Below are 26,100 nucleotides of genomic sequence, written 5' to 3' on the forward strand. Positions count from 1 at the left end.
GGCTGGCCTACGTGCAAGTTTGTAACTGTAATAGGCTGATAATTCAAACATATAAAAGTGCCAGCAGCAAATAGAACATTTCTGCTGCCAACACAGAGCCATAGGTTTTATTATGTCTTATCTTAGATAGAAGGAAAATTGGGCATTTATTTGCAGGAAAGAAAAAAAAAAGGGAGAGAGAGAGAGAGAACAGAAATAACAATTTTACTGTTGTCAATATAAATCTCAAACAAACCAGAGCCACTGGAGAGCCATTGAAATTCATTATTTAAGCAGTGCCATCCCGCAGTGCATACCTTTACAAGAAATTAGTCATCATAGTAAAGTATACTGATGCTGAGAATCGCAGAAGTGTGAACATTTTTACATTTTGCCCCAGCATCATGTTGCTGTTTGTTCACAAGTGTTCTTCACTTTAATACTTTTGGCTTTTTTTTTTTCTTTTTTTTTCACTCAGTCACACACAACAGTTAGAATTTAACCTGCACCTCTACTGTAAGTTATTTGACAATAATAATACTTTCTAAAGTGTGCTACATTTCAATAAAATTTTTAAATCTACCTTAGGTGACATCTAAATCTTTTTTCTCCATTGTCACGGCTAAGATAACTAAGGAGCTCAGAATATCGGCAAATGTGACATTAAGTTTAGCACTGCTGCTAAGCTAAGTAAACTAGATAAACATGTTTACAAACTGAAATTCTTCCTCTAGCAAATGCATTTAACCACAAATCTTATGACATTTTGTAACCCAGGTGTAACAAACTTAGAGTATTAAAGAACACATCAACATTAGGTCTCTTACAAAGCACTAATCAGTTGCTAGTTTTAGCTCATTTAGTTTCATCAAGCCTAAACTAAATTTTTCTACATAGATGGTTTCTTAGTTAGTCCATTTCTATTAAGTTTAATTAAAAATCTTCAGTTTGATTTGGTTAACAAAGTCAAATAGTAAACTTTCTCGAGATTTACCCAGTTTGGAACATTACATTAATGACTAATGCACTTGATTCAATTGAAATAAAATATATTTACTTCTTTCTTAAACTAATTAGTAGCGTGAATAATAAAGGCATGTAAAACATTGCAGCGATGTTTTTCTAGGGCAAAAGCAGAGGTGAAAATTAGATGAAGTCATGAAATGAATGGAGAAGTGCAAGAAGACAGAATTGAATTGAATGTATATGGTGGTCATTGAACTTTAGCAAATGAATCTACCCTAAACCTGCACCTCCTTTTCTCTGTGAACTTTACCATGAAATCTCAGTCTGCCTCGCAACGATCCCTGCAAAATTAAAATTAATTCACAACCAGCAGGAAAATTCCTCTCTAAAGCCTCAGAGTGCACTCCGGTATCTGTCTCTGAGCAGATGGCTTCTTTTAAACAGAATCAGGTGGGTTAAATATTTGAAGATTCAGTGAGAAACATAATTTTTCCCTCCTTGGAGCGGATTAAATCATAACAGTTCCGCAGTCCTTTTCAGGCAGGGATTTAACTTTAATCCCAAAGGTATTTTTTTCTTCTTCTTCTTCTTCTAATACAAGATGGTGTGAATGCAAGAATTCAAACAAAAGAAGCCAACCTATCTGTCAAAGTAAAATGGCTGTCAGTGGAGGAGGAGTATGAACAGCTGCAGGCGGCAGTGAGAGAAAACAAAGAGATCACGGAAATATGTGCGAATGGGACAGACAGCGAGGGAGATGAGAAACGAGATAAGGCTCAGCTTACTCAGTCATGTATGTAATCAAATCACCAGTTGTGGGGAAAATAATAATAATAAAGGCAAAAATATGGCAAGTGTGCGCGAGCTCCTTTAATCACAACAAACATGTGGGCTGATGAAGTCATTTTGTGGCCTTGCTGGCTGTCATGTTGTGTTCCTCTGAGCGTGCAGAGAGAGGCTCTGAAGCTGCAACACTTCTGTAGTTTTAGTCGTTGAGGTGATTTAATGCCGTTTTTTTTTTTTTCTGTTTTCCTCTTGAGTTTCGGCGACACAAAAATGAGCAATTTTGAATGTTCCCTAAGAGCCTCTTTGTACCCGTCTGCCGTTCATCGCATTTGTCACATAATAACGCCAAAATTCAAAGTATTTGTCTTGCATCAATGACTGAATCGCTACGTAAGGTGAAAGGGAAATATCTGGTTTTTAACATTTATTGCAAATTCAGAATGTGTGCTAATGATTTACATGCAGCCCAACTGAATCAATACTTAACTCCCTTGCTGACATATTGTTTCAGCATTGCACTATATTTAGTACTATATTTCCCTGCATAACAAAACCTCTCCAACAGCTTGATTTTACCACCTCCATTTGTTACGTTCAAAACAATCTGGGTGTTCCCCAATTCTCTTCTCCAAAGCTTGATTTTGGTCTCATGTCAACATAGCACTTTTTTCTGGTTAAATCCACATGGCTTGTTTTAAGCTTGGAATTAGACAACTTTTGAATTTCTTTCAGTGCTTCTTGCCGTTTCTTCCAAAACCTTCAGTTTCTCCAACTCTGAGACCTGAGGAGTGGTTCTCTGCAGCTCCTCTAGAGTTACCAACATTCTTTTATTGTTTTTCTAATAAAAGCTCTGCCTGTTTAGATGAATGGTAAATTAATAATTGTTGACTTTGCACTGATCGGATAATTTTGGAAGCAATTGAATACCCTCATGTTCAAGTAACTGGAATGTGTTCCAATGAGGAATGCTTGGTAGATGGAAGATCCCTTTTTGAGAATAAAAATAGTTTAAGCAGACAAGCTTTCCATTAATATCACCACTTTTCTAAATTTAAATCTTTTCTTAATTGACGAAGAAACGATTTCATTGGCTTTAGGTGGAAAAATTATAATAATTAAGAGACATAAAAACTTAAAATCATCAGTCTTTGTGTAATATATGTGGATAATGTGTTTCGGTTAGTGACTTGAGTCCCTGAAATAATTAACTTTCAATAATCCATTTGAATGGGTGTGGTTTCTTTTTCTTTGACTTCCTTCATGTTTGCATTACTTTGTTTCTGCCTCATGAAAAGCTGATCATATTCATGGAAGTTTTTTGGTTGCACCATGTTTAAGACTTACTACACTATGTGCATATGTTCTTGTACATCTGCAGAACAGTCGTACTGACTCTGACCTGAGCGTTACCTGAGAACCACAGTATGTCATATTTTAACTCCCTTTGTCTTTGACAGATGGCTTGGCTCTAAAAGCCTTGAGTCCGTGGCGCTGAAGGCTGGTCTGATGTATGAGTGTTAGGTCCTGTTTGATAAATCCACAGTGTCACTCTGCCTCTGACAGCCATTCATCATGCTTTGCTTTCTCATGTGAAATGTTCTGTGTGCTGGATAATTCAGCGAGACAAATAAAAAGTGAGTCCTAAAGCTCAGGCTTTGCTCATTCCAATTCTGTCAACAGGACACAGTGTCCCTTTCTAAACGTGAACAACGGTTGTAGCTGCAGCACAGTGTCTATATTCAGACCAGCTAGAAGGACGTACATGTACTTAATGAGGCAACTAATGAGTTCTGGTCCTCTGTTGCAGTGTTTTCTGTTTGCTGTGAAGGTTATAGTGTGACCATCCAGCTCAAGTCCTTGAACCTGTAGTTTCTGGTTGTTGGTCATTATCAATATACACTCACGGCCACACACACAAAAAAAAACCCACCTACTTGAGTTATCAGAAGGAATGGTCAATTAAAACCATCATTTTTGTTCAAATGTAAGCTCATAATAGATATATATATCTTTGCAGGGAGGTGACAAGTCTAAAGTCGGCACAAAACATATATGTAGAGGCATCACAAACTCAGAAAACTCTATTATAAGCAGTTCCCTGAACTTACAACAATCAATCAACACAGTAACACAGAAGTTGCAAGACAAAAGAGAAGTCTGGGGGTCAAGTGAGGGTCTTGCTGCAATACCTGCATCCATTAATGTGAGTTGTTTGGACCCTCACTGACAAATTTTATTTTGTCACAAAAATCTAGATGTCTGTGATAAGCACTAGCGGAACCTCGTTGACAGAGACGGGACGAAATGTTCTGCTACAATAGAGTTGACTGGGAGGGTGGAGTTTGTTCTTCGAAAGCCTCGAAAGGACTTCCAAGTAATCGGAGGGTCATATAGTGAGGCCGTCTGCAAGTCCCATTCAGTCGCATTTTTAGTAAGACACAGTGTCAGCTTAGCACAATTGTTCTCCCTCTGAGTGATTTTGCTTGGATGAAACTTCCAAGTGTGCGTCCACTGCAGAGCCAGTGGCCATCCCTACACCCCAAATGCTGTACAGCTGAAGGAAATAAGCAGTCAGCCTATCAAACTCCACCTTCAAGTCCTGTTATTGCTTCTCAGGATGTCTGTGAGCCACCTTCTTGGTCTACTGACCTTCACTGTCTGTTTTAACTGTTGGGCGTTAAAGAAGCTGCGTTTAACACCCTTGCCCTACTCATGATGTCACTACTAATGTCCTCTAATGTCTGTTCTAAATTAGCCACTCCCATCCATTTTATGTTCTTCCTTTATCTGTACAAATTTACTAGGAGGATGGTGCCTACAGATCTTGAGGGCTGACCACTTTCTTGCAAGTCAGAAAATTGACATACCCATTGCTTATTTTCATATTTTCTTTCGGCTACTAAGCTGTAATAAATTACAAATGAAGATATCAGATGCTTTACACTTATAGGTTCCACTGATAACTAGTCAATCCACATATGGAAAGACAAAGACAACTGTTTGTAAAAGGAACAATGACATTTATTATTTTTTCTTAGCGCTTTTCTCGATTAGTTTGTTGTGCCCATTGATCACATATAATACAGTTAATATAAAAATGGCTTTTTGACTTTACACCCAAAGCAATAACAAAATGCTTCCTTAAAATATGTATGCTAAAAATACTGAGAAAGTATTTCCACTAGATGTACTGGGAGTATAGTTTCTGATTCTGCAGTGATGACATGATCATGTTTTGCTGTGGTCGACAGATTTCCTCAGTTCCTCTTCCTCCTTTCTTCATGTAGTTCTTGTTGTAGGCACTTACCAGGATTTAGCAAACCACTCCTTCAGGAGACAACGCATCACTCACTTCACTTTTAATCAACATCTCATATTAGTTTTAGTTGAATGTATCTGCATTGTCTCCCAGTCATCGTCGTAATGAGAACTACAAAGCATAAACAGCCATTTGGCAAATCTTCTCTCTAGACACTCATTTCATAGCTGAATTTCATTAAGCTTAATGTGAAGCTGTAATCAAAAGTAGTTTGCTCCTCTCCTTAATTTAAAACCCATTTAAACTTTTCACATACAGAGGATTTGTCATTACATCAACATAATAGAATATATAACAATATTTTCAAGAAAAAAAACAAGAATCCATTTTTTAAATAGAAAAATGGGGTATAGTTCATCAAAAGGCTTACACCATAGTCACTGGTATTCGTCTACTCTACTAAATCTCCTTTCCCATAATAGACAGGTGTTATTACTGTTTTTCTAACTCGTCTATGGATGTTTGACAAAGCACAGACGGTATTGCTTGGGACCACACGGACAGTTCCACGACTCTGAACACATTTAACAGTCAATTACAAGAGAGTTGGCCACCGTCTTCGTCTCGGCTTCCTTTTCTCTGCCTGCGTTTCTGGGTGAATTTGAACTCGAGTTGGTGTTTTTGCAGTAGAGACTCTTTCCCGTAAGGTTCACAAAGCCACCGCTTTGGGCGGGATGCCATGTAGTCCAGTTAAGTGTTTCATCCCATTTATAATTATAAATTTTGCCAGTGTGTTTGAGCTGGGGCTTAGCCACAGGTATGCTTTTGAAAGCATAAGTTCGTCCACCCCTGCCTATGGCATTGTTCATTATCTGTAGTTAGTATGAGACGCCATCCATAGCTGGACTTTTTAAAAGGCATTATCAGATACATTTATGACTGTGGCTTTAACTTCCACTCCGCTCGGCACACCTTTACCCGAATCCCAAAGCTTTGTGAAGAACGAAGAATGCAGACCAGTAGCTTCCACTGGTGTAAGCAATGCCTTGGAGTCATATCTCCTTATATTCCCATAAAAGTAGCGGTTCCTCAGAGACGCATAAAAAAACAGACATGCCAATGAAACCACTGCCAAGAGCACTCCAAAGACAGTGATTAGTGCTGCATCCCATTTTGCTGTGTCCTTGGCTGCCAGCTCTAATCCCTTAGTGGTGACATTGATGCATTTGGTGTCATGGTCGTAGTGGATGGTGCGGATATCCACACAAACTTTGTACTGGGTGGCAGGATGGAGATGAGAAAGGTTGTAAAGCTGGATGTCCGAAGGAACCCTGGTGCTAAACGCTGTTGTGGGATGATTCAGATCAGATAGCGTGTACCATTTAATACTGGGAGCCAAAGAGCCAGGATGACCTTTCCAGGAAACAAGAATGAAGTTTGTCCCCACTGATTTAATCACAACATTCAGGGATCCACTTGCAAGTTGAGGAAAATATCCATTCACCTCTACTGAAACAGATTTGAGGTCAGCTCCAACCAGATTGTGCGCGACACAGGTGTAAACACCTGCTTCATTTTCGGATATATCGTAGATGTCAAATGTTCCTTCTGGATGCATATAGAATTTGTTAGACATGGAATTCGGCTGGATCCTGGTACCAGACGGGGTAATCCAGTAAATGTCTGGCTCTGGTTCAGCAAACGCTCGACAGTGGAGCGACACAGAGCTCCCTTTGCGTGCCTTTATGTGTCCCGGCATACTTTCTGGGGATATTAGTGGCAGGCAGATTTCCATCATCTCCCTGAAGTGCACCTGTCGAACATGTTGGCCCTCGTACTCTGGAGGTTCTACGCAGTACAATGAATCAGGCTCCATGAAGCGAATGTTGGTTTTGTTCATGTTCATCCAGCGAACTACGCAGTCGCAGCGGATAGGGTTACTGTGCATGCTGACTTCTCTGAGATTCGGGAGAGACTCAACGGTTATCCTGTGGAGGGCGCTGAGAGCATTGCCATTTAGCATGAGGGTCTCCAGTCGTGGTAGCTTGTAGAAAGCATTGGGGTGGATGTAGGAGAGTTTAGGATTGTTGGTGGCTTCTATTTTGGTTAACTCAGGGAGGTTATTAAGAGCAAAGCTGTCTATGGAAATTAGCTCTGGCATGCTATTAATCCCCAGTTCTTTCAGATGCAGCATATCAACAAAGTCTCCTCTTTGTATCCGGGATATTGGGTTTTTATTTAGATCCAAAAATTTTAGATTTTTAGCATTTTTCAGGGCTGAATGGGGGACTTCTGGAAAAGTATTATCATAGAATGAAATGCTCTCCAAGTTATCGAGACCTGTGAGTGCATTGTCGGGTAACTGAGACAAGTTCATTCTGGTAAGAACAAGACTCCGGAGGTTTACAAGAGGTTTGAAGTTCAGATCGTAAATGGAGAGAACTGGGTTCTCGCCAATCATTAGGATCTCCAGATTCGGCATGGGTTCAAACCATTCTCTCTTGATAGCCTTCAGCTTGTTAGAGTTGAGATGAAGCCGCACCAGGTTACTTAGACCCAGAAAAGCCAATGTGGAAATAGAAGAGATGAGATTGTGATTCAGGTAGAGCTCCTGCAGGTTAACCAAGTCGGACAGGCATCGCTCAGGTAACTCCTCTATCCAGTTTTCCTCCAGATGAAGGGATGCCAGCTGAGAAAGATTTCCCAAATGGATGTCACTGATAGACGATAAGTTGTTTTGTGATAGGTCTATCTCTGTGATATTGGCCAAGTAATCCAAAGGTTTAACAATCTTGGCAACGTTGTTTGTTTGCAGTAATAGAACTTGTGTGCCCATTGGTAATCTTTCTGGCAGACTAAAGAGTCCCACATCATTACAGTCCACCGTCTGCACCTCCATGTACACTGAAGTAGGAGAAAACCAGGGTCTAATTTCACACACACAAAGCTTCGGGCAGTCGGGCCCCACCTCAGTGGCTACAGCAAGAGAGGCCATAGCCAACCCAATGAAGAGGCAATCAACAAATGACATGTCCTTCATGTTGAACCTTTTCCCCCCAACAGAAGTTGGTCTTCTCAGATAAAGGGTTCTCTGTTGTTTCCTTCACAAACAACAACACATTTGCGGCTGCTGTTGCAGAGGCAACTGACTCACCCCCTTACCAAACCACCGGGTTCCCTGGGGCCCGGGTGGGGGGGTTATGTCCTGCTCTATAGGTGTCCTTGAATGTAATGGCCAATAAGTCAATATAGCTTCCAGATTAAGGGTTTGGAGCCAAACTTGCAATACTAACAAAAAAAGTAGTAGTTGGGGATAAAGAGAAAAAAAGTATAGATCTGTACCCTATATGTTAGTATTACTTAAATGCCCTTGTTGATCATCCTCAGTAGCTTTAAGGTTCCACAGCCCAGTCCATTCCTACCTGCAGAAAACAAACAAGACAGAGAGAAGAGCTTTTAGTATTACACAACAATGAAGGTGGTCAAGGAATGTCATGAGAGAGGGTTGTGGGCATATTGACATTTGTTATAGGCACACTGATGCATGTTGACATTTATATGTGCTCCCTTCAAGACTTAGAACAATGGATTCATATCTGCTTGACCTTCTAGACTTCATTTCTGAGATGTACCGCATGTGCCCTTACGATATGCCAGTCGGTCTTGACGTTGGGGGTGTGTGAGCCTAATATTAGTTAAAGAGAAAGCTCATTAAGATTCTTAAATGGCAAACATCCGAGGACTTAACCACCAGGTCTTTAAGGGAAGCTGCACTGGAATATGCCAGTCGCTATAGCAACAAGTAAATGGGCATCCAGTCACAAACAACATGATGAGACGGGTCGGTGGTAAAGGCAAACAAAGCTTTTGACCCAGATGCAGTTTGCACCTGTTTGATAGAGGACACAGAAATAGCAGGCTTAAAAATTAAAATGCTCATGCTGTTCTCTAAATATATGTGAAAGTCACACAGGGGATTGGTCGGCAAATGTTATTAAAGAATAGCAAGCAATAAAGACGGAGTCCAAATTTACATGCAAAATGAAACCATGAATATTGAATACCGAAAGGTACGACATGATACATCCAGTCAAATATATTGTAGTTGTACTTTTCAACTTTTACTGGGCTACCAAAAGACTGTAATCTATATTCCATTGAATTTACTATTGTATTTTATGAGTAGTAACTGAACGAGAAGCATAAGAATTATTCATCACATCATACATCCACAGAGCAATGAGAGTAGGAACTGCCACTCAGCTGCATTCACTTCCTGTGAAGTGAATGCAGATAGAGGTTAAATATAAGAGGCCACAAAACTAATAATGCTTAATAGAGGACTCTACATTAATTTATATTGATGTGAAATGTCTTAAGTTGGATTTTCCATGTCATAACTTATTCATTTTATTATTCTTAACTGGATCTGATGTCAGATCTGCTTAAAATGCCTAACATTATATATCAATGAAATAATGTCACCAATATCCAAAAACTACACTAAAAAATGTGCAGTAAGCTTCTGTTTACTGCACAGTGAGTGTGAATACACCGGTCCCTGCTTACAAGTCCAGAAGTAAGAGCTCTTTAACTGAGCTGATGTATTTTAGTACAAATACTGGTACACCAGTAATATGGTCCTACATCACAGTATCGAGCCAGACTGAGGTTACAGATGAACAAAATTACTGAAAACGTAGCTTGAGAGTAATATATCCAGATGTTCAGAATGTACATCCCCTAAAAAACATCTCGGCTGAGAAAGTTTGTAATTTTAAATTAAATTGCATTCAAGTACAAGCCAAAAGTTCTACAAATTTCTTAAGTACCTTTCTACAATCTACAAACATTGGCATGGACGTATTAGAGGGAAGTACAATTTTTAGGCCGTAATTAACGCCTGGTATTAAAACAATGATTAAGCAAAACACCCAAGACTGTCCCTAGGTATCAAATTCAATGGTAAAACAAAAAGAATAAGAAATTTGTATTTCTTAGTCAAAGCATTGCCTTCACTAAGAAAATAATCACTTCTCGTGTTTGACACACCTGGATCAATAGAATGGTTCATTAGCAGGCCTCTACAGAAACAGATGACCTTCCAACGAAACAATTAAGCCTTTTCAATCCGCTGTTCAATGGGCGCTGGGGACACATGTAAAGAAAAATGCAAGACGGGATGCCTTCACATTACGGGTCTGCAACATGTGGAAAACCCTACACCTAGGAACGAGCTCAGTTCTCTAAATTCATGCACTAAAAATGACTTCTGTGGTGACAAAAGCAGAAAACTAAATTGAGAGAAATTTTAAACAAAATGATTTCAAATTACACCGCTTGAATGTCAAATCCCATCGTTTGTTTAATTAACATTTTTTGGTACAAAGGACTTTTTTTTGTTGTTGCAAACAAGTTAATGACATTGGTACATTAAGAATATTATATAAACTGGATTATCAAAGACGCTCAAGATGCATGAAAAACTGCCAAGAGACTAAAAATATTCTAAGTTCAAGTTGTCATCGACCTTTTCTTTCAAATTAAAAAGTTTTCTTTTAAACCAACACTGTCCACTACTTTGGCAAAAGTTTCTGAAATATTATACACAAAGTGGAGAACAAGGTCAAAAAATGTTAACTAGAAACAACACTTGCTGCTGATGATGGAATGGTCTGACTTTCTTGCATCTATAATAATTGGAACAAATTAGTTGAAGGAATGAAGCCATTCTTGCCATTATGAAGCAGGGTACTTTTTTTTTTTAACAAACTCAAACTGTGCCTAATTTGCATTTTGTTTTACAAAAAAAACATGATGTAATGATGTAACTTCTATAGAAGTTGCTATTTTTCTATTTACACATAGGGATTTATGTGTAAATAGAAAATGTTTTTGAAAATGTTTACATTTTTAAATAAATTTCTATAACTAGTTATCCTGGCAGAGAATTAATGAGAAGAGAACTGCGCATTTCCTTTTTCCTTTTAAGTCGTCTCTATCGGAAGATTGCTTGCGAGGGGATAGCAGATTTTGCTGCGGATGAAAACAGAGTTGGGTTGTTTTACAGCATACCAATCATTGGACCTTTTTTACCACATGCAATAAAACTGAGTCATATAGTCCGAGATTATGTTCATCTAACATTTAAAGGAAAATATTTCTCAACTTTTTCACCATGTTTGTTTCTTGCAATGTCTTACTTGTTTTATTATTCATAGTAGTAGTATTAGTATTTCTATCTTTCAATACATACCACGGATGCCTCTAATTTATTTCAGCTAACCTGGCATTTACAGTTTTAATATAATGACTACAATGAATGCAACAGTAGTCACTATACATGTCAAAGAGCTTTTCGTGTCATTAGTTGCATCACTGTTATCCAGAATACTGGTCCCAGTACACCCAAAAATGATCCAAATAGCTTAAGATTTTATTCAAAGCCTGCCACACCAAACCAATGCAAGAAATACTTTTTTTTTTTTTTTGCAATCCTGCACATTAATTTTGAAACACCAGTGCAAAAAAGGTTCCCGTGATAAATCCGCACTTTCGAAATGATCATTTATTTATGAAAGTTTGTCATTTAAAGTGCACTAAAATCAGTGTCATATTAAAAAAGAAACATTGTCGGACTACTACTAATTCCAAAAGCATAAAGAAAGTCCCCGCAGCTATTTTTCTTGGAGATTCTGAGCTATGGGATTACTACAAATTTATGCTTTGTCTGACAAAACCTGAACTAGTTAATTCTTTGTTGAGTTGAGGTTTATAAAACTTGGATTTCATTTGTAAAACCACAAGAGGGAGGCTGAAATGAAATTTTGGCCACAGAAATGCCAAATAAAAGTTATTTTTTAAGAGTTTGCAATTTGTCCGAACTAAAGATTGGATTTTTTTTATCTCCCCTCGTAAGAGCTGTTAATGGTTCAGTGGTTTGTTTTAGGCAGGATGGAACAAACTCGCAAGGAATGGTTAGTTCTCAAAAAGAAATTGCCCTCTTAGTTAACACCTTTTCTTTTTGAAACCAGTGAGAAGATGCTTTGCATTTGCTTGTTTTTGCTAATGTAGTAAACTATGACCATGAAATGAGGAATGTGCCTTATTGTGATTAATGCCTGCCATTACACCCCTATTACCTACCCACCACTCTGCTGCTGTGTTGTGATTTTATGATTGTATTCTCTGATTATCAGTAAATGGTTTTTGGCATGAAATCTTTCCAGTGGATGCTGTTAAAATTAAACATGTCTCATAAGTGTCTTAAAGATGATGAACATTATGAAGTTCTGTTAATTGAGCTTAAAAGCGCTCATCGAACAGGACATTGTTTGAGGAAGTAACTTGAGCTATAACGACAGTGCATCCACTAGATGCACGTCAGGCCTTCATTGTTTCCTTCTAATCTGGCGCCTCTCGCACGTCACGGTTGAAGTGCAGCGTGCAATTTATCATCTGTGAGTCTGAGCGGATGGTTTTGATGGCGCCTGTGATACTTTGGGCCTAAAAGATCGGGCCGTCGCGTCACAAGGAGCGGTCAAAAAGAGACGGGATGAAATGGGAGGAATGAAGGAAGCTTTGAGAAACGATTTCATTTCATCAACAGTTCTGTTTCCACCTCAGTGGCCACAGATGAATTGTCTGTGTGCGTGCGTGTGTGTGTGCTGTAAGGATCGGGTAAATATGATGGCAGCAGAAATGTCTCCCCTCTACCACATCCGAGCCAACGCTTTATTCCTGGAGCTCTATTCCAGCATTGACTGGATTCTGGTGTGGATGGGTAAAGGAGGACATGGAGCCAGTGAAATCCAAACGAGGATGGAGAAGAGCGGTCAATGGGGTTGGTGGTATTATTTTTCGAGAGCACCTGGCACTTTAATAAGCTTCTGCACCCTGAGCATTCTGATAAACAGAGCTTAGCCTCTCTCCCTCAGCACTCGCTCCTCGGTGTAGGTTATGCGGTTGAGCTGCACCCTAGAAGCACGGCACAGATGCTGTAATTCAGCCTCAGTGTTCGGGTCTCACCTGGCTGTTCTTCTCCCTAATAACAATCGCCGGCAACGTAATGTGGCAGGCTTAATTGTTATTGCTTTGGCAACAATCTGCGTTCACCACAGGTGCCTCTAGCAGCGTGCACTATTGTTTGCTTAGCCGGGGATGTTAATTGGGGCGGGGGGAACGATTGTTCATGAGGTCCCCGGGTCACATTACACCATCAGATTCTGGCCTGGCTGGAGGACGGATGAGCAGATGATGTGGTGGCCAGTAGCAGAGTTCAGACATGGCAGTAGATTAGGAAAGAGGAAGCATTTGGTTTGGACAGGGTCGACGTCTGCTTTGTGTAGAGTGCTGGAAATCCATGATTGGATTAGGCCACCCAGAGGACAATACGCCATCTGAGTCAGTCGACGTTTAACGTTGATCAACTAGGATTAATTAAATTAATTACTCAACGTTGTGTTTCATATCGCTTTCCTATTTTAAAAATGGCTTTGACAAATCCCTTTAAAAACACGATATAATTTCGTTTTTTTATTAGTTTTTGCAAGTAATCAATATAATAGTGATTTATTATGGTAACACAGCTGTTACTCATTTTTGTTCTAATTTTTATTTTAAGATTATATGATAATACTAGAAAAAAAGGTTAATAATACCACTTCCTGCATGTTCTAGGAGAGTTATTAAAAGGGCATGGAAGAAGATTTCAACATTTTCAAAACTTTGGCAAACATAGGAGATGAAATAAACCATGCTAAAGTTAGAATCTGCTTGAGACCGTCCTTTCAGAGGTAAACTGAGTAAAGGTAAAACATCAGATTCATGTTAGACCTCTGATGCAGCTACTCCCAAATGTTAAAATTAGTTCTTGAATCAAGAAACATTCTTGATAAGTAAAGCTACATCTGCAAGGGGCATGACTAACCTGAGATTTAATTGTCAAGCAAAATTTTGGTTAGGAGAGAGTCACTGAATGTGACTTTACATCAAATGCCTCCACTATAACAATGTTTAGATGTACATATATTATGCTAAGGTAATGTAAATAAAAAGTGACTACTTGTCACTTTGACTGTTGCACAGAAATTTCCCCATTGTGGGATATTTCTAGACTATTTTGAGCCATTTCCAATCAACTAAGCCTTGAAAGTGTTCAACCACAGATCCCACAAATTTACAACCCTTATTTAGAATATCAATAAACTACAAGTTCACATACTCAAGTGCACTTTAATCAGTTCAAGTGAAGTATCCAAATCGTCTCCAGGCATCTGAGCGCATAATTTGGTGTTTGGCGACGACATTATGCAGAGCCAGGCGAGGAGGCAGTCTGTGTTCCAGAGGCCCTGCACTGTGACTGCTGAGACTGTGGACTTGTACAAACCTATTAGTGAAGGTCCAGTCACAGCCCACCCCACTCCATGCAACGCTGCCTTATACAGCTAATTCCCACAATCCGCTGCTCGGTTGGCGGTAATTGAGACAAAGCCAGATGGGAGGGGGAGTGGAAAGATCTGGAGGACAAAAGGACTTGTAGAGGAGGAACTTGTCTTAGTTTAAGCAGCTGTACAATAACCCCCTGCGGCATTTTATTGGGGGCTGTAGTGACAGGAAAAAAAAGGAGGAAAAATAAGCTATACAAATGCATCAAAAACGAGTCAAAGAAATGGATAAAACAAGGATCTCCTGGCAGAAGAGGAAAAATGTTGTGCTGTGTTTGGCAATAAGTGGCTCTGCAGCTGTTTGACAGGGAGAAATGTGGTTAATATGGCCGGGGGAAAATCGAATCCTAAGATGGATGCTTGGGTGTTTGCACGTCGAAAACCTCTAGGTAATCTTCTGAGGTTCACAGATACATAATCAGCACCTGGAAACGCAACGCAGCCTGTTGGAGACGGGATCTCCAGTAACCTAATCTCCACCTGCACCAACACATTAAATCTTGAAACTGCGGCGTTTGTTTAGGGAGCCCTTTTATAGGTCAGGCTAAGGTGTTCACTCATGGTGCTAACGCGGGTTCCCAGGTGTCGGAGGGAGGAATGTGGGGGGCAATCATTCTAACCACGAACTCTAAAGCAACTCCATTACAGTAGGAGGCTGACAGGTCTTGCCCATGGGCTTTTTCACTTTGGCCAGAATTAATCCGTCCTGTGAACATTACAGGAAACAAGCTCCTTGCATCTGGTATGTTCTGAGGAAACCTTAAATGTGTGAATTACTGCCGGGTCTGCTGAACACTGGCACTTGACACTGCTTCCTACTCAGAGCTGCCTTTAAATCCAACATAGACAGAATAGAGTTGCATTGGACAAGTGTTAAAATCTATCAGGCAATGCCTTGCTAATGTATTCATACACTGTGACCTTTTGTTGTACGGTTACAGTACTAAAAAAAAATAAAGTATTAAATGGGTTTTTATGTGACCAACACAAAGAAGCACATAAGTGGAAAGACAATTGTGAACAAAAAAAAAGGTGTTTAACTCTAAAAAGCTCGACCCTCGTCAGTCCAAATAAAATCAAGTGCAACCTAAAATCAATGAATTAATAAAGCAATATCAATAGAGATATCTGACCGAATATTCAGTAATTTCACTGAACTCCAAACCAGAACTGCACATGGGGGATGTAGGCAGAGGAAATATTTTAACTTCTCACGGACAGCTGAGTAAGGCTGGTAGCATCAACTGACTCACTCGCACTTTGGTTACTTAGCAGCAACCTGTTGAGGAACTTGTGCAGCAGCAGTTTCAAGTTTTGATACCATGCCTTATAAATGCTTAAAATAAAATTAAAAAACAGCAGCATACAGAAGGAATACTGTGGAGAAACCAGAAAAAATTGCACCACCAGTTTGGCAATATTTCAGACATTTAAAGCAAATAGTCTAACTAAGAAACTACAAAATGTAATAGTCAAATGTGGTAAAGTTCAAGGGGAATGAATTCTGTCACAAGAAACGTCTGCGCCGACATTTCATTTACCTTTTTTTTTTTTTTCGAACAAAACTACTCAACAAACTTATACTCACGAGCCAAATGCTCCAACATGCAGCTGTCTGCTAGAACTACAAAGCCAGTATAATATTGAACAGCTCTTGCCCATCCGGGCGTAAGGGAGGCGCCTCCGGTGGCGTCTCGCCGTGTCCGGAAACCGGGAAATTGAGCTGAGCACTGCGTGCTGGGACCACGTCCTGTGACCGTTCAATCAAATTGGGATCGAGGGAGTCTTGAAGCCTTGGGCTCCTCGTCGTGTCGGTAAGCAGTCTGTGCCGTTGCTGTAGTGGTCGTCAAAGCTTTCAGTGAATGTCGCTGCCTCATGGGGGACGGGCACTGAGATGTTTTTCTGGGTTTGTATCTTTTACTGGCTGGTATGTGTCAAAGAGACAGGGTTTCCCAGCAGAACAGTGCACTGTAACAAGATGATCAATGCTATTCACTTGAGCTGTCAGGCTATAATGCTTTGGCTGATTGCTGAATTCACCTGGTAGATGCAGGACTGATGGCCTACAGGAGCTTTGTTTTTAGGTTCTTGTTTTACTTGTGCTCCATTTGCAGAACAAGCAAGAAGCAATGTATAGCCAAATAAAATAACAGATAAAATTGCAACTTCTGTCTGTTGCCGCTCAGACCATTGTTAGGTTTATAAATGGATCACAAATTCTTCTAGGATGATTTATGTATTTTTATTGTAATCAATACTCTCCAAATCAGCAAAGCATGAGACCTTTCTCTGCAGCGGCTACGCTGTGATACATTATTGCCAGGAGCAAGAAAGAAGTGAAGCAAAATGCACTTGTCAGATCAATTCTCCAGCTAATTTCCCTCAAAGGTTTTAAGTCTTTGTAATGACAGGGTCATTGCATCAGCGTTACAAGTAGGCATGAGCTGGTTCCATAATACGCTGCAGGTTTAGAACCACTAAAATTTAGTGTCTTACTATTTTTATGATTTAAAGGATGTTGAAGGCATCAGGTTGAATGGAGCAAAAAGTAACGTGATAAGTTGTCAGTGAACTTTGTGCCATGGCTGAATGAAGGCATGAGGAAATTGCTTATAATTAGGGAAGTCTGGGGAAGATTCCCAAGTAAATTCTCTAATGTAGACATGGAAATGTGGATGGCAGGGTGAATTTTGTTTCTATTTTTATGTGTATACAAAGTGCAAAATGAAATTAAAAATGTGGCCAAAACCAATATTTACCTTGTTGGATAAGGACATGCTTCTGGTAAAATCACCACTTTTAAGGTAGCACCTTTAGAAAGCAACCTTTAGCAATAAGCTAAGACAGCTAGCATGGCTGCCAGTGCAGGTTTAGCAGATCTGCTGAAACTCAGTTTCATTGCACACAAAGTGATATCCTCTAATAACATTTTATTTCTGTTAATATTGATGATTATGGCTCAAAGCAATTGTAAACTTAAAATACAATTTTTCCTTAAGATGAGAGTATGAATCTTTTATGGAGAAGCATCACACAACTAGCACAAGGAAATAAAAATAAAATTACTGTTAAAGAACTTTGTTGTTGAGAGTACTGGATCCAGGCACATTAATGGACAGTTGAATGAAAGGAAAAACTTTCAGCAACGTTTTAAAGCTGATTCGTTCAAGAAATTGGGGTATTATGACAGTGTGGACTGTGGATGGAGTCTCATTATATTTTTTTTATTGATTAAGTTAAAATAATATGTCATGGGTCAAACCACTGGGCTCTTCACACATGAAGGCTGACGTGTTGTGGCCTGACGCTTGTTTTTCTATTTGTTTTCCAAAGTTATTCCTCTAATAACTTTCACTATATAATTTCTTAGCCTGCAGTTAATTTGCTCCCATCTGGAGAAGGCGCCGCACTCACTTGGCCAGCGCTTCCTTTAAGAGGCTCACCCCTGCTGTCAAGGTGAAAGGCTTTTCCATTCACATCTTGGCAACGCTTCGCTCGCATCCCCACCAGGCCACCTCCATTATGCTAACACTGGGGCTGCGGCGGACAGTAATGGCACAAATACAGTTTGATTAGAGACCAGTGAGATATGACCACTTTAAATTAATGAGCGTGCTCACTAAGGGGGCAGGAAGCGATGGTCCTGGTGACTCTGCAGTCCTAACTCAGGAAAGCCTGACTCGAGTCGTCTGGGCGGCCAAACTGCCGGGCCGAACTGTTTGTTTTGTGCTCTTTATTGAAATGAGTTATAAATCCTCAACCTCGCTTCACGGCGCTTGGATGAGGTGTACTGAAGCGGCGACATGGAGGTGATTACTTTGTTGCAGGTTGGCTACTCATCAATGCGGCACATGGTCGCGAGTTGACCTGTCGCTCATGTGAAAATAAAATCTTTTATGGTACAATGCATCGGATCTTTGGGATACGACGGGCATAGATGAGGGGATTTTGAGAGGAACAGCACACCTGCCCTCAGGGTAGCTGATTATGAAGCCTGCACTGTTTAAGTGGTAACAAGGCAGTATTGCATCTGCCGAGGCACACAATCGCTGTGGTAAAACTGGGTGGAAGACATAAAGGTCAGATGCAAGTGGAAACTAGGGCACAACAGAATTGCCTCCTCCTTTCAGGAGACCAACCGATGTATTGTAGGGATGTTTCACTGGGAATTTTGATCCACTGGTAATAAGCCTTGGAAGGTTTTCTTCAAGCCACCCCCACCTCTTTTTTAAACTCTTGTTCTGCCTTTTTGCTCTCCTGTTCGACTTTTCTTATGGTAATGCCTTCTCTTAGATCTCTGCTCTTTTTTTCCCCCCTAAGCTTTCTCACATTTGTCTCTGCTATTTAAACCCTGATGGTTAAAAAATTTCTCCCGACGTTAGCATGATTAGCCATTAGCATCACGACCCACGCAGGCAATGAGCTACGGATAATGCAGGCGTTGCATTTGTACTTCCGTATCCAGGTTTCTGTCTTGTGTTCTGCACACTCCTGTCGGCCTAATTCCCTGGACAATGCTTGTTACCACTGCCAGACTGTATCCATTCTTGGGCATCAATCCCCTTGCTGGAGTTATTTCCCTGGTTTTGACAGATCCCAAGGCATTCTCAGGCCAGAAGGGATGTAAAGTCCCTCCAGTGAGTTTTGGATCTGTGCTGGGGTCACCTTAAAGTGGGATGTGCGAAGAAAACCTCCAAAGAAAGTTTTAAAGGAGAAATTCTCATTTTGCAAAAGCTGCGCTCATCTACGACTGAGTCCAGCAAGCCAACAAACGGTCTTTCAGCCCCTTTTGTTCTGGATTGTGTTCTTTTGGTCATAATTGATACCTCATGACCAGAGTTAAGGGTCGGGGCACAGATTAAACTGGTAAATCAAAAGCTTCAGATGGATAGACGAGGCCCCGTTCTGTCCACTTAAAGTTCTGCTCAATCGTAACAACAAGCATAAACAAGACACTATTTTTTCTATCATTTTTGTTTTGAAGTGGACAGTTTGGTTTGAAAAAATTCTTATTTTGTTTTACGTTGGATTAATGTCCACTGTGATTCACAAAGGGGAGTTACAGACTGGAGCTGTTCAGTTACAGGAAAAAAGTCCACATCCATTTTGGAAAATATAGAAATTTTAAGTATTTAATATAAAGAACTTATAGACTTCTAATATGGTTCAAATGTACTGACGAAATAGCAAATTTCACAGTAAATTACATTGCTTTAGAACAGTGTGAAGGCTATCATTGAATTGATTGATCAGAACTCAATTTTGCACTTTTCTCAACTTTAATATTTTCATTCCTTTAATCATTTTTGTTTCATTTCTTGATATTTGATATGTACATTTTTGAACCAGATCAAATTTAAATTCTGCATTTTTTTTAGTGCACAGCTAAAACATTTGCAGCACAGTGAAAAAGCATTTGAAAATTACTCCCTCAGAAAATGGATGTGGACTTACAATACGTCTTTTATTGTAAAAGACATATTGCCAATCAGCAAAAGAATTTTGTGTGTATTGTTGCTCCCATTAATGGCACAAGCCATGTTTATTTGGATCAAAACCAGATTTTATTGTAATTATTCTGATTATCTTTTGTTGGATCTGAAACTGATAAATTTGGAACAAGAGGTAAAAATGGCATTAATCTGTAAGTGGGCAAATAACTTCCTAAAGTATTAGTTATATAACATATCTATAAAATTTTTGTTGGCTTTTACAGATTTTTTAATATATATACAGTTTCTGCTTTACCCAGAGGCTGAGGGAGAAAGACTGCAGCTAAATGTTACTAAATGTATATATTAAAATCTTTTTTTTCTTTTTTTTAAAATAAATTCTTCTTATGGCCTTAAGCTGGACAGAATCTGTAGTGTTATCAGGCTCGTTATACATTCACAGTAAATCCAGTATCGGGCGGACGGCTTTACCGTCCCTCCCACTGCCCTTCACCTCATTGATTTACTATTATACTTTCTCAAAGGTAAGCGAGAGTCCATTAAAGCGAGCCTTCCATGTGTCTGTGCATAATGAAACTTGCTGCATGTGTCTGAGTTCCGTGCCTTCCATGTGCGAGCCGATGGAAACCTTTACATCCGCGCTTGTGCGGCCATGAATCAGCAGCACGTCGGCTGTTAATGCAAAAATCGATGTTCTAAATTAACCACAGGAACCCCGGCTCAGATTTTTCAGCCTCTCTCCCTGGACAAGACGTGCCCTTGGCGGGGGGGAGCCGAGTGAGGGAGAAGCTGCAGCGTGCTGCACCGGTTCGATGCTAACAGGACATGGCAGATGTACAAATGTACAGACAAAAAGATTCCAACACTAAATGCAAAAAAAGGGAGAAAAAAATTCATTCATTCTCCTAATGTAAGCTCAGTACTGCATACAGTACTCCATACACACACACACACACACACCTCACTCGCCCCCATCCCGTCTAATTCGCATAGTGCTGCATCCATTAAAATTAAGCCAAGGTATCCAGCTTAAGGCGGCTGCTGATAAGGTCAAAGGCGTAGTGAACATTGCAACACTCATTTCTCCCCCAACATAGTCGGACCTGCTCTTGACAAAAATCTGCATAATGTTTCATGTATAGCTGCTAGCCAGGAGTTGAAAGACGGGAGGTATGAGGGGAGCCAGTGGCATATCCCTCAAAGTCAGAACTAAATTGAATCTGCAGGTGCGAATGTGGCATGTGTGCTTGCCTGTAAGATGCACAGCTATCTATATTTATATGAATAAAATATGGCTGGTCAAGGGGGCCACCAGCCTGCAGGGAATAAGTTCCTGCGGCAGACAGAATCAATCATTATATGCCACTGAAATGCGTTTATCGCGGGCTTGGACCTCTTTATTGTGATTTCATGGTGTCTGATATGGGCTTTCTCCTTCTGTTACTGTTCCTCGGCTAAAACAGACAGAAGATTGGGGGGGCCGCTTCCTACTCTGACTTGGGATTTGCTGAGGCGCGAGAATTTCGGGCTCGTCTCTGACGCGTTTGCGCGCACGCAGACGCATCCATCTCGACTGAAACGCGCGCGTCGGTCCTTGCAGCTTCATCGATACCCGACAGCTGATCCAGCACGTATTCATTAGCGCGACGACGTGCCGTAAGTGTCGAAAGCGAATGCGGAACAGATGGAGAAGCACAGCAGTGGACTTTTTAGCTGTCCTCCTCCTCCTTATACTTTATGTTTTGAAGCTGCAGTACGGGCATACGCCTCGATTATGTCCATGTTCTGATTATAAATCTGCGACAACTGAAGAAAAAAAACAAACCCTCATTAATCAGCAGATAAAAGCATTAATTTAGGTTTTTGTTTTTCATTTAAACAGTCAAAGCTAAATTCCTAAACTGGAAAAAAAAAATGCAAATTAAATGTCAGTGGACACAAAGGAAGCATCATATCCCATTCTGACCTTTTGATACAGAATAAAAGCAGCAAAATGTCATGGATGTTGCCATCAAAGCGTGTTTTGATCTGTGGCTCTTTTGCAATGCAGCTCTCCTCCTGATGATTAATAATAATTTAGGCCCTGCATCCTCTCCATGCACTCCATCTAAACCCCGTTCCTCCACCTACAGTCCCGTGACTCTGCTGTTTACTCTATTTTGCCGAGCTGCTGCGTTTGCCTGTGAAAAGGATGCTATCAGAGCGATCACGCTCGGCTGAACATGCTGATCCCCCCGAAGACGTCTTCTGAATATGTTACGCAGTTCACTCAGAAGCTCTGGTAGATCCCCGGGCATCTCGTTACCGCCATTATGGAGGGGGAACGCGGGGTGTGGAAGAAGAGAGTCGTCTGAATCGGACAGCACCAGGCTGGGCAAGTTACCAGCAACAAGGGTTGGAAGACGTTATTTCAGCATTCCCTTCAAACAATTTATGAAGACAAGACGAGTGTTGGAGAGTCTGGCATTTTCCACCAGATCGACAGAGAATAACATATTTAAGCCTCTGTGCACTGCAGGTCAGCTGGCTGGAAGATGGCTATGATCTCTGATCAAAGGATTACAATATGTTGAAGTTGGAAATATTACCAGACCAGACAATCAGAAAGTGGACAATAAAATTTTTAAAAAAGTGTATTTTTTCTTATTTTTCCTTTAGACCAAGTTATTATCCCCTAATAATCTCATACCAGCAATGCCTAGTTAAAACAAATATAATCACTTTTGGTCTATGCTACATTTTATTTTTCATTTTGGTAGACTAAATGAAGCACTTGCTAAATTCTGAATTGCTTTTCAAATAAACACGCTCGCTGGGTAAAACACTGCCCAGTCACTTTGTGCTCAAAAATTGGATTATTATTTTTTCGAGTTACTAGTACGAAACGCAATAAGAGCGCCCCCTGGAGTCGCAATTTCAACTAGAACAGCTGGCAGCCAGTCACTACAGTCTATCATAGGTCTGCAGCTTATCAAAAATGGAGTAAGGCTGCAGATTAAAACTATATATTAGGACTTCTGATGAATTGCCACGTTACATAATGGAGTTGGAGCACATAAAACTGAGCTAAAACTATATGAAGCTTCGAATTCTTCTCTTGCAGTTCCCACCAAAATGAAAGCAAATCATACTGTTATTGTAGCACTTGCCACCACAACTGAAGCTATATTAAAGAAAAAATGCTCATCACACCTCCTAATAGGTAAATAAAAGAATGAAAAGAATTATATACACCCACATGTACACAAACATATGCAGTAATATACATACAGTGAGAACAAGTCAACAAATTCATGGTTTCTATAATGATATTGTATTTTAACATGAACAAGAAAGCATTTACCTTGAAAAGCTGTGGGAAGAAGACAAACCTATTTACTCCCATTCCCTATTTGATTAAGTAAATTGCGTGGTCGTGTGTTACTGCTTGTCCAGTTTGTATCAAAGCCGATTCTCGCGTGTAACATTTTCAGATCTGTTAAGACGAATCACATGTGTTGTAACTGTCCTGCGTTGTCGGAGAGTAAACACAAACGTAGCTGATAAGATGGCCTATAGGCCTGCAGTCGAACAGAAATTACCCTTACAGAGAACCAAACTGGCCGTTTTAAAACTTCATTAAGTTGATGTTTCTCTTTTGCAAGAATTTGTCTTTCTTGCCAGTGAAAGAAAGTATCTGGTGGCCTGCCGCCAGCCAGCTGACCAGCAGTGAGCAGCTACGACAATTTCAAACCGCAGACATGTTCATGGGGGAGATGTGAGTCTGTGGAATCTCTCTTTAACCCTCTCAGGCTCAAATTACTTGAAATGACTGGCTAAGTTGTTGCAAATCTGCAACACCTGCCTGGAGAGGGTTAAGCCAGCTGAGTGGCAGTGCACAGCAAGACTATAATCACCCCTTTTAGCCTGCGAAAACTCTGGTACTTTATTGGCATCTCCGAAAAATTTTAGCAGTTCCGAAACTGACTTTAAAAATATCTACATACATATAGGCATACAAATTCACCTTGACGCTGCAACAGGGAAGTAAATAAGAAGAAAAAAACACGCAGATTCAACTGGCTTGCACCACAGAAGGTTAAAGTCCTCCAACGCCACTTCTAACCAACTGTGGCGTTCAGCTGCCCACACACACGCACACACTCTCGTAGGGAACCTGCTGCCCTCTTGCCTATAGAAAGGGGAAAAAATGAATATGGAACACCCACACTGTGCTGCCTGTCATGCTAGTGGAGCCCCCTCTCTCACCCCCCCAGAGAAGGCACTGCAGGCAGAACACCTTTTCTTCCACCGCGGCTCTGTTCCCTTCACACACAGATCAATAGGCAATTCGCAAGCCCACTCACTTAAAGAGTATGACTTGTGAACATGTAATATTGATTTGTTTTGAGCAAATGTGGCAAAATTAATGAAGTAAACCCATCACTGTTTATCACTGTAGAAGAAAGAAGGGGGTGAGGGGGGCGGGTTGATGCAACAATGTAAATGGATGTTGCGTTATTGATCTCGTATTTTTGAGAGTTCGCCTTGTAAATATTTGCTTCAGAGGTTAACTTAAAAAAAAAAAAAAAAAAAAACGGTTACAAGTTTCCTGAGGAACGTGGGTGCAATCTGTGGCCTCATGCGCAAGTCCAGCTTTTCATATGAAAAGCGTAGTTTTCATATGAAAGCAGCTGCCTCGGGTGAGTAATTTGCATCATGCAGGCCAAAATCGACTGAATTCACAACTGAGGAGAAGCAAAAGCCCAAATGGAAGATGGGGGGGGAGCAGAGGGGAGGATGTCATACTCATTGCCCTCTATTCTAAATCCGTAATCCCTGAAAGAGTCAATAGGATCTTAGTGTGATGGTGTATGTGGAGGTCTGTGGGAGATTAGTGGGTGCCATCCCGCTCTCTGTTTACCATCCAGGTCCCTGGATGCGTGGATGTAGGAGGGATGACGAGCAGGTGATCAGGTTCGTTGGTGATGGTGAGTGCTTCTCAGCTGCCGTGTGGATTACGCAAAAAGCCAGAGAATCCAACATGCCAGAGAGCGGCTGGGAAGCTAATCTGTTCAGCGCGGAGGTGCTGGGAATGCAAAATGCACTTAAGTAGCGTTTTTATATTACTATGATTATAGGGATGTATTTAAAACAAAGAGAAAAATAGAGAGAGAAAAAGGAGCAAGTGAATTGTGTGCGTGTTGTGGTGGTGGGGTGTCAGGCACCGCTCTATTGATTTGAGTATTCATTTGTTTTTCTAAGACGCGTCTCTGGTCGGCGACGCGAGTCTTCAGTCGGTTTGACTTGTTCGCCTCGGCGCAGTCCGAATCTGCATCATGCACAGCTGCGCAAAAACAGCGCGTCCACAGCGATGGGTTCGAGGGCCAGTCATCCGCCTAATTGCTGTGCGCCGCTTTCTCCGCAAGCGCCCGCCGACGCCACCACCACCACCACCTCCCCGCCCCCACCCTCATCCATCACTACATGTCTGGATTTTAAACAGTGACAGAAAATCTGCCTCCCGTGAATTGAAGCGTTTCTGCATCAACTTGGCAAAATGCGCCAAAACGAAACGACAGAGGGGAAGAAGAAGAAGAAAAAAGAAAAAAAAAACTTACCCGCTTCAACCATCGTCGCATTCAGAGCGCTGCCCGTCTATATTCCCATCTCGATCGAGTGAGGAGGAAACAAAAAGAAGAAAGAAAACAAAACAACAACAAAAATAAAAGAGGATCAGGAAACAACGTGTGGTCGTTTTCACACCGCTGATGAGAAATCAGTTCTCTGCTCTCATCCGATGGAGGGGGGCAGGTGGCGAGGGGGGGAACGCACGCAAATAACACGGGCTTCTTTCAAAAATGTTCCAAAAGCAGCAGCAGCAGCAGGAGAAGGAGGATGAAGGAGAAGTGCAGATCCAGCTTCCTGTGTTCCCTGTGCCCTTCCCTTCTCTGTCTTCAGAGCGGCCGATCAGCGGCGCGTCTCTTCCCTCGATCAAGTGTCAGGCGGACCACATAGATGCGCCGCCGTCTCCTCGGCAGTCATTAATATGAGCACAGAAACCTCCACCCGACTCTCTGGCGCAGCCGGCCAATGGCGTCAGCGGAGCGGGGCAAGCTGCGAGCAGCTCCCCCGCTCTGATTGGCCGAGCGGAGCCGCCAGTCATCTCCCCTCCCCTCGCCCCCTCTCCTCTCTCCTCTTGTGTTCCTCCCGTTTGGAGGTGAAAGGCCGC

General features: G+C 41.0%; 1 protein-coding gene across 1 annotated transcript; it reads right to left on the reverse strand.

Moving 5' to 3' along the window:
* Window positions 1–4,730: 4,730 nt before the first annotated feature.
* On the reverse strand, window positions 4,731–25,924 carry LOC129375611 (leucine-rich repeat neuronal protein 3). The gene is made up of 2 exons (XM_055054825.1): window positions 25,490–25,924; window positions 4,731–8,412 (listed from the first exon to the last, which is right to left on the reverse strand). The coding sequence occupies exon 2, from the start codon at window positions 8,028–8,030 to the stop codon at window positions 5,901–5,903; it is 2,130 nt and encodes a 709-aa protein (XP_054910800.1). The 5' UTR covers window positions 8,031–8,412; window positions 25,490–25,924; the 3' UTR covers window positions 4,731–5,900.
* Window positions 25,925–26,100: the final 176 nt, after the last annotated feature.

The sequence above is a fragment of the Poeciliopsis prolifica genome, unplaced genomic scaffold (genome assembly GCF_027474105.1).
Source record: "Poeciliopsis prolifica strain line A6 unplaced genomic scaffold, Auburn_PproV2 SCAFFOLD040, whole genome shotgun sequence".
NCBI classification, from domain to species: domain Eukaryota; kingdom Metazoa; phylum Chordata; class Actinopteri; order Cyprinodontiformes; family Poeciliidae; genus Poeciliopsis; species Poeciliopsis prolifica.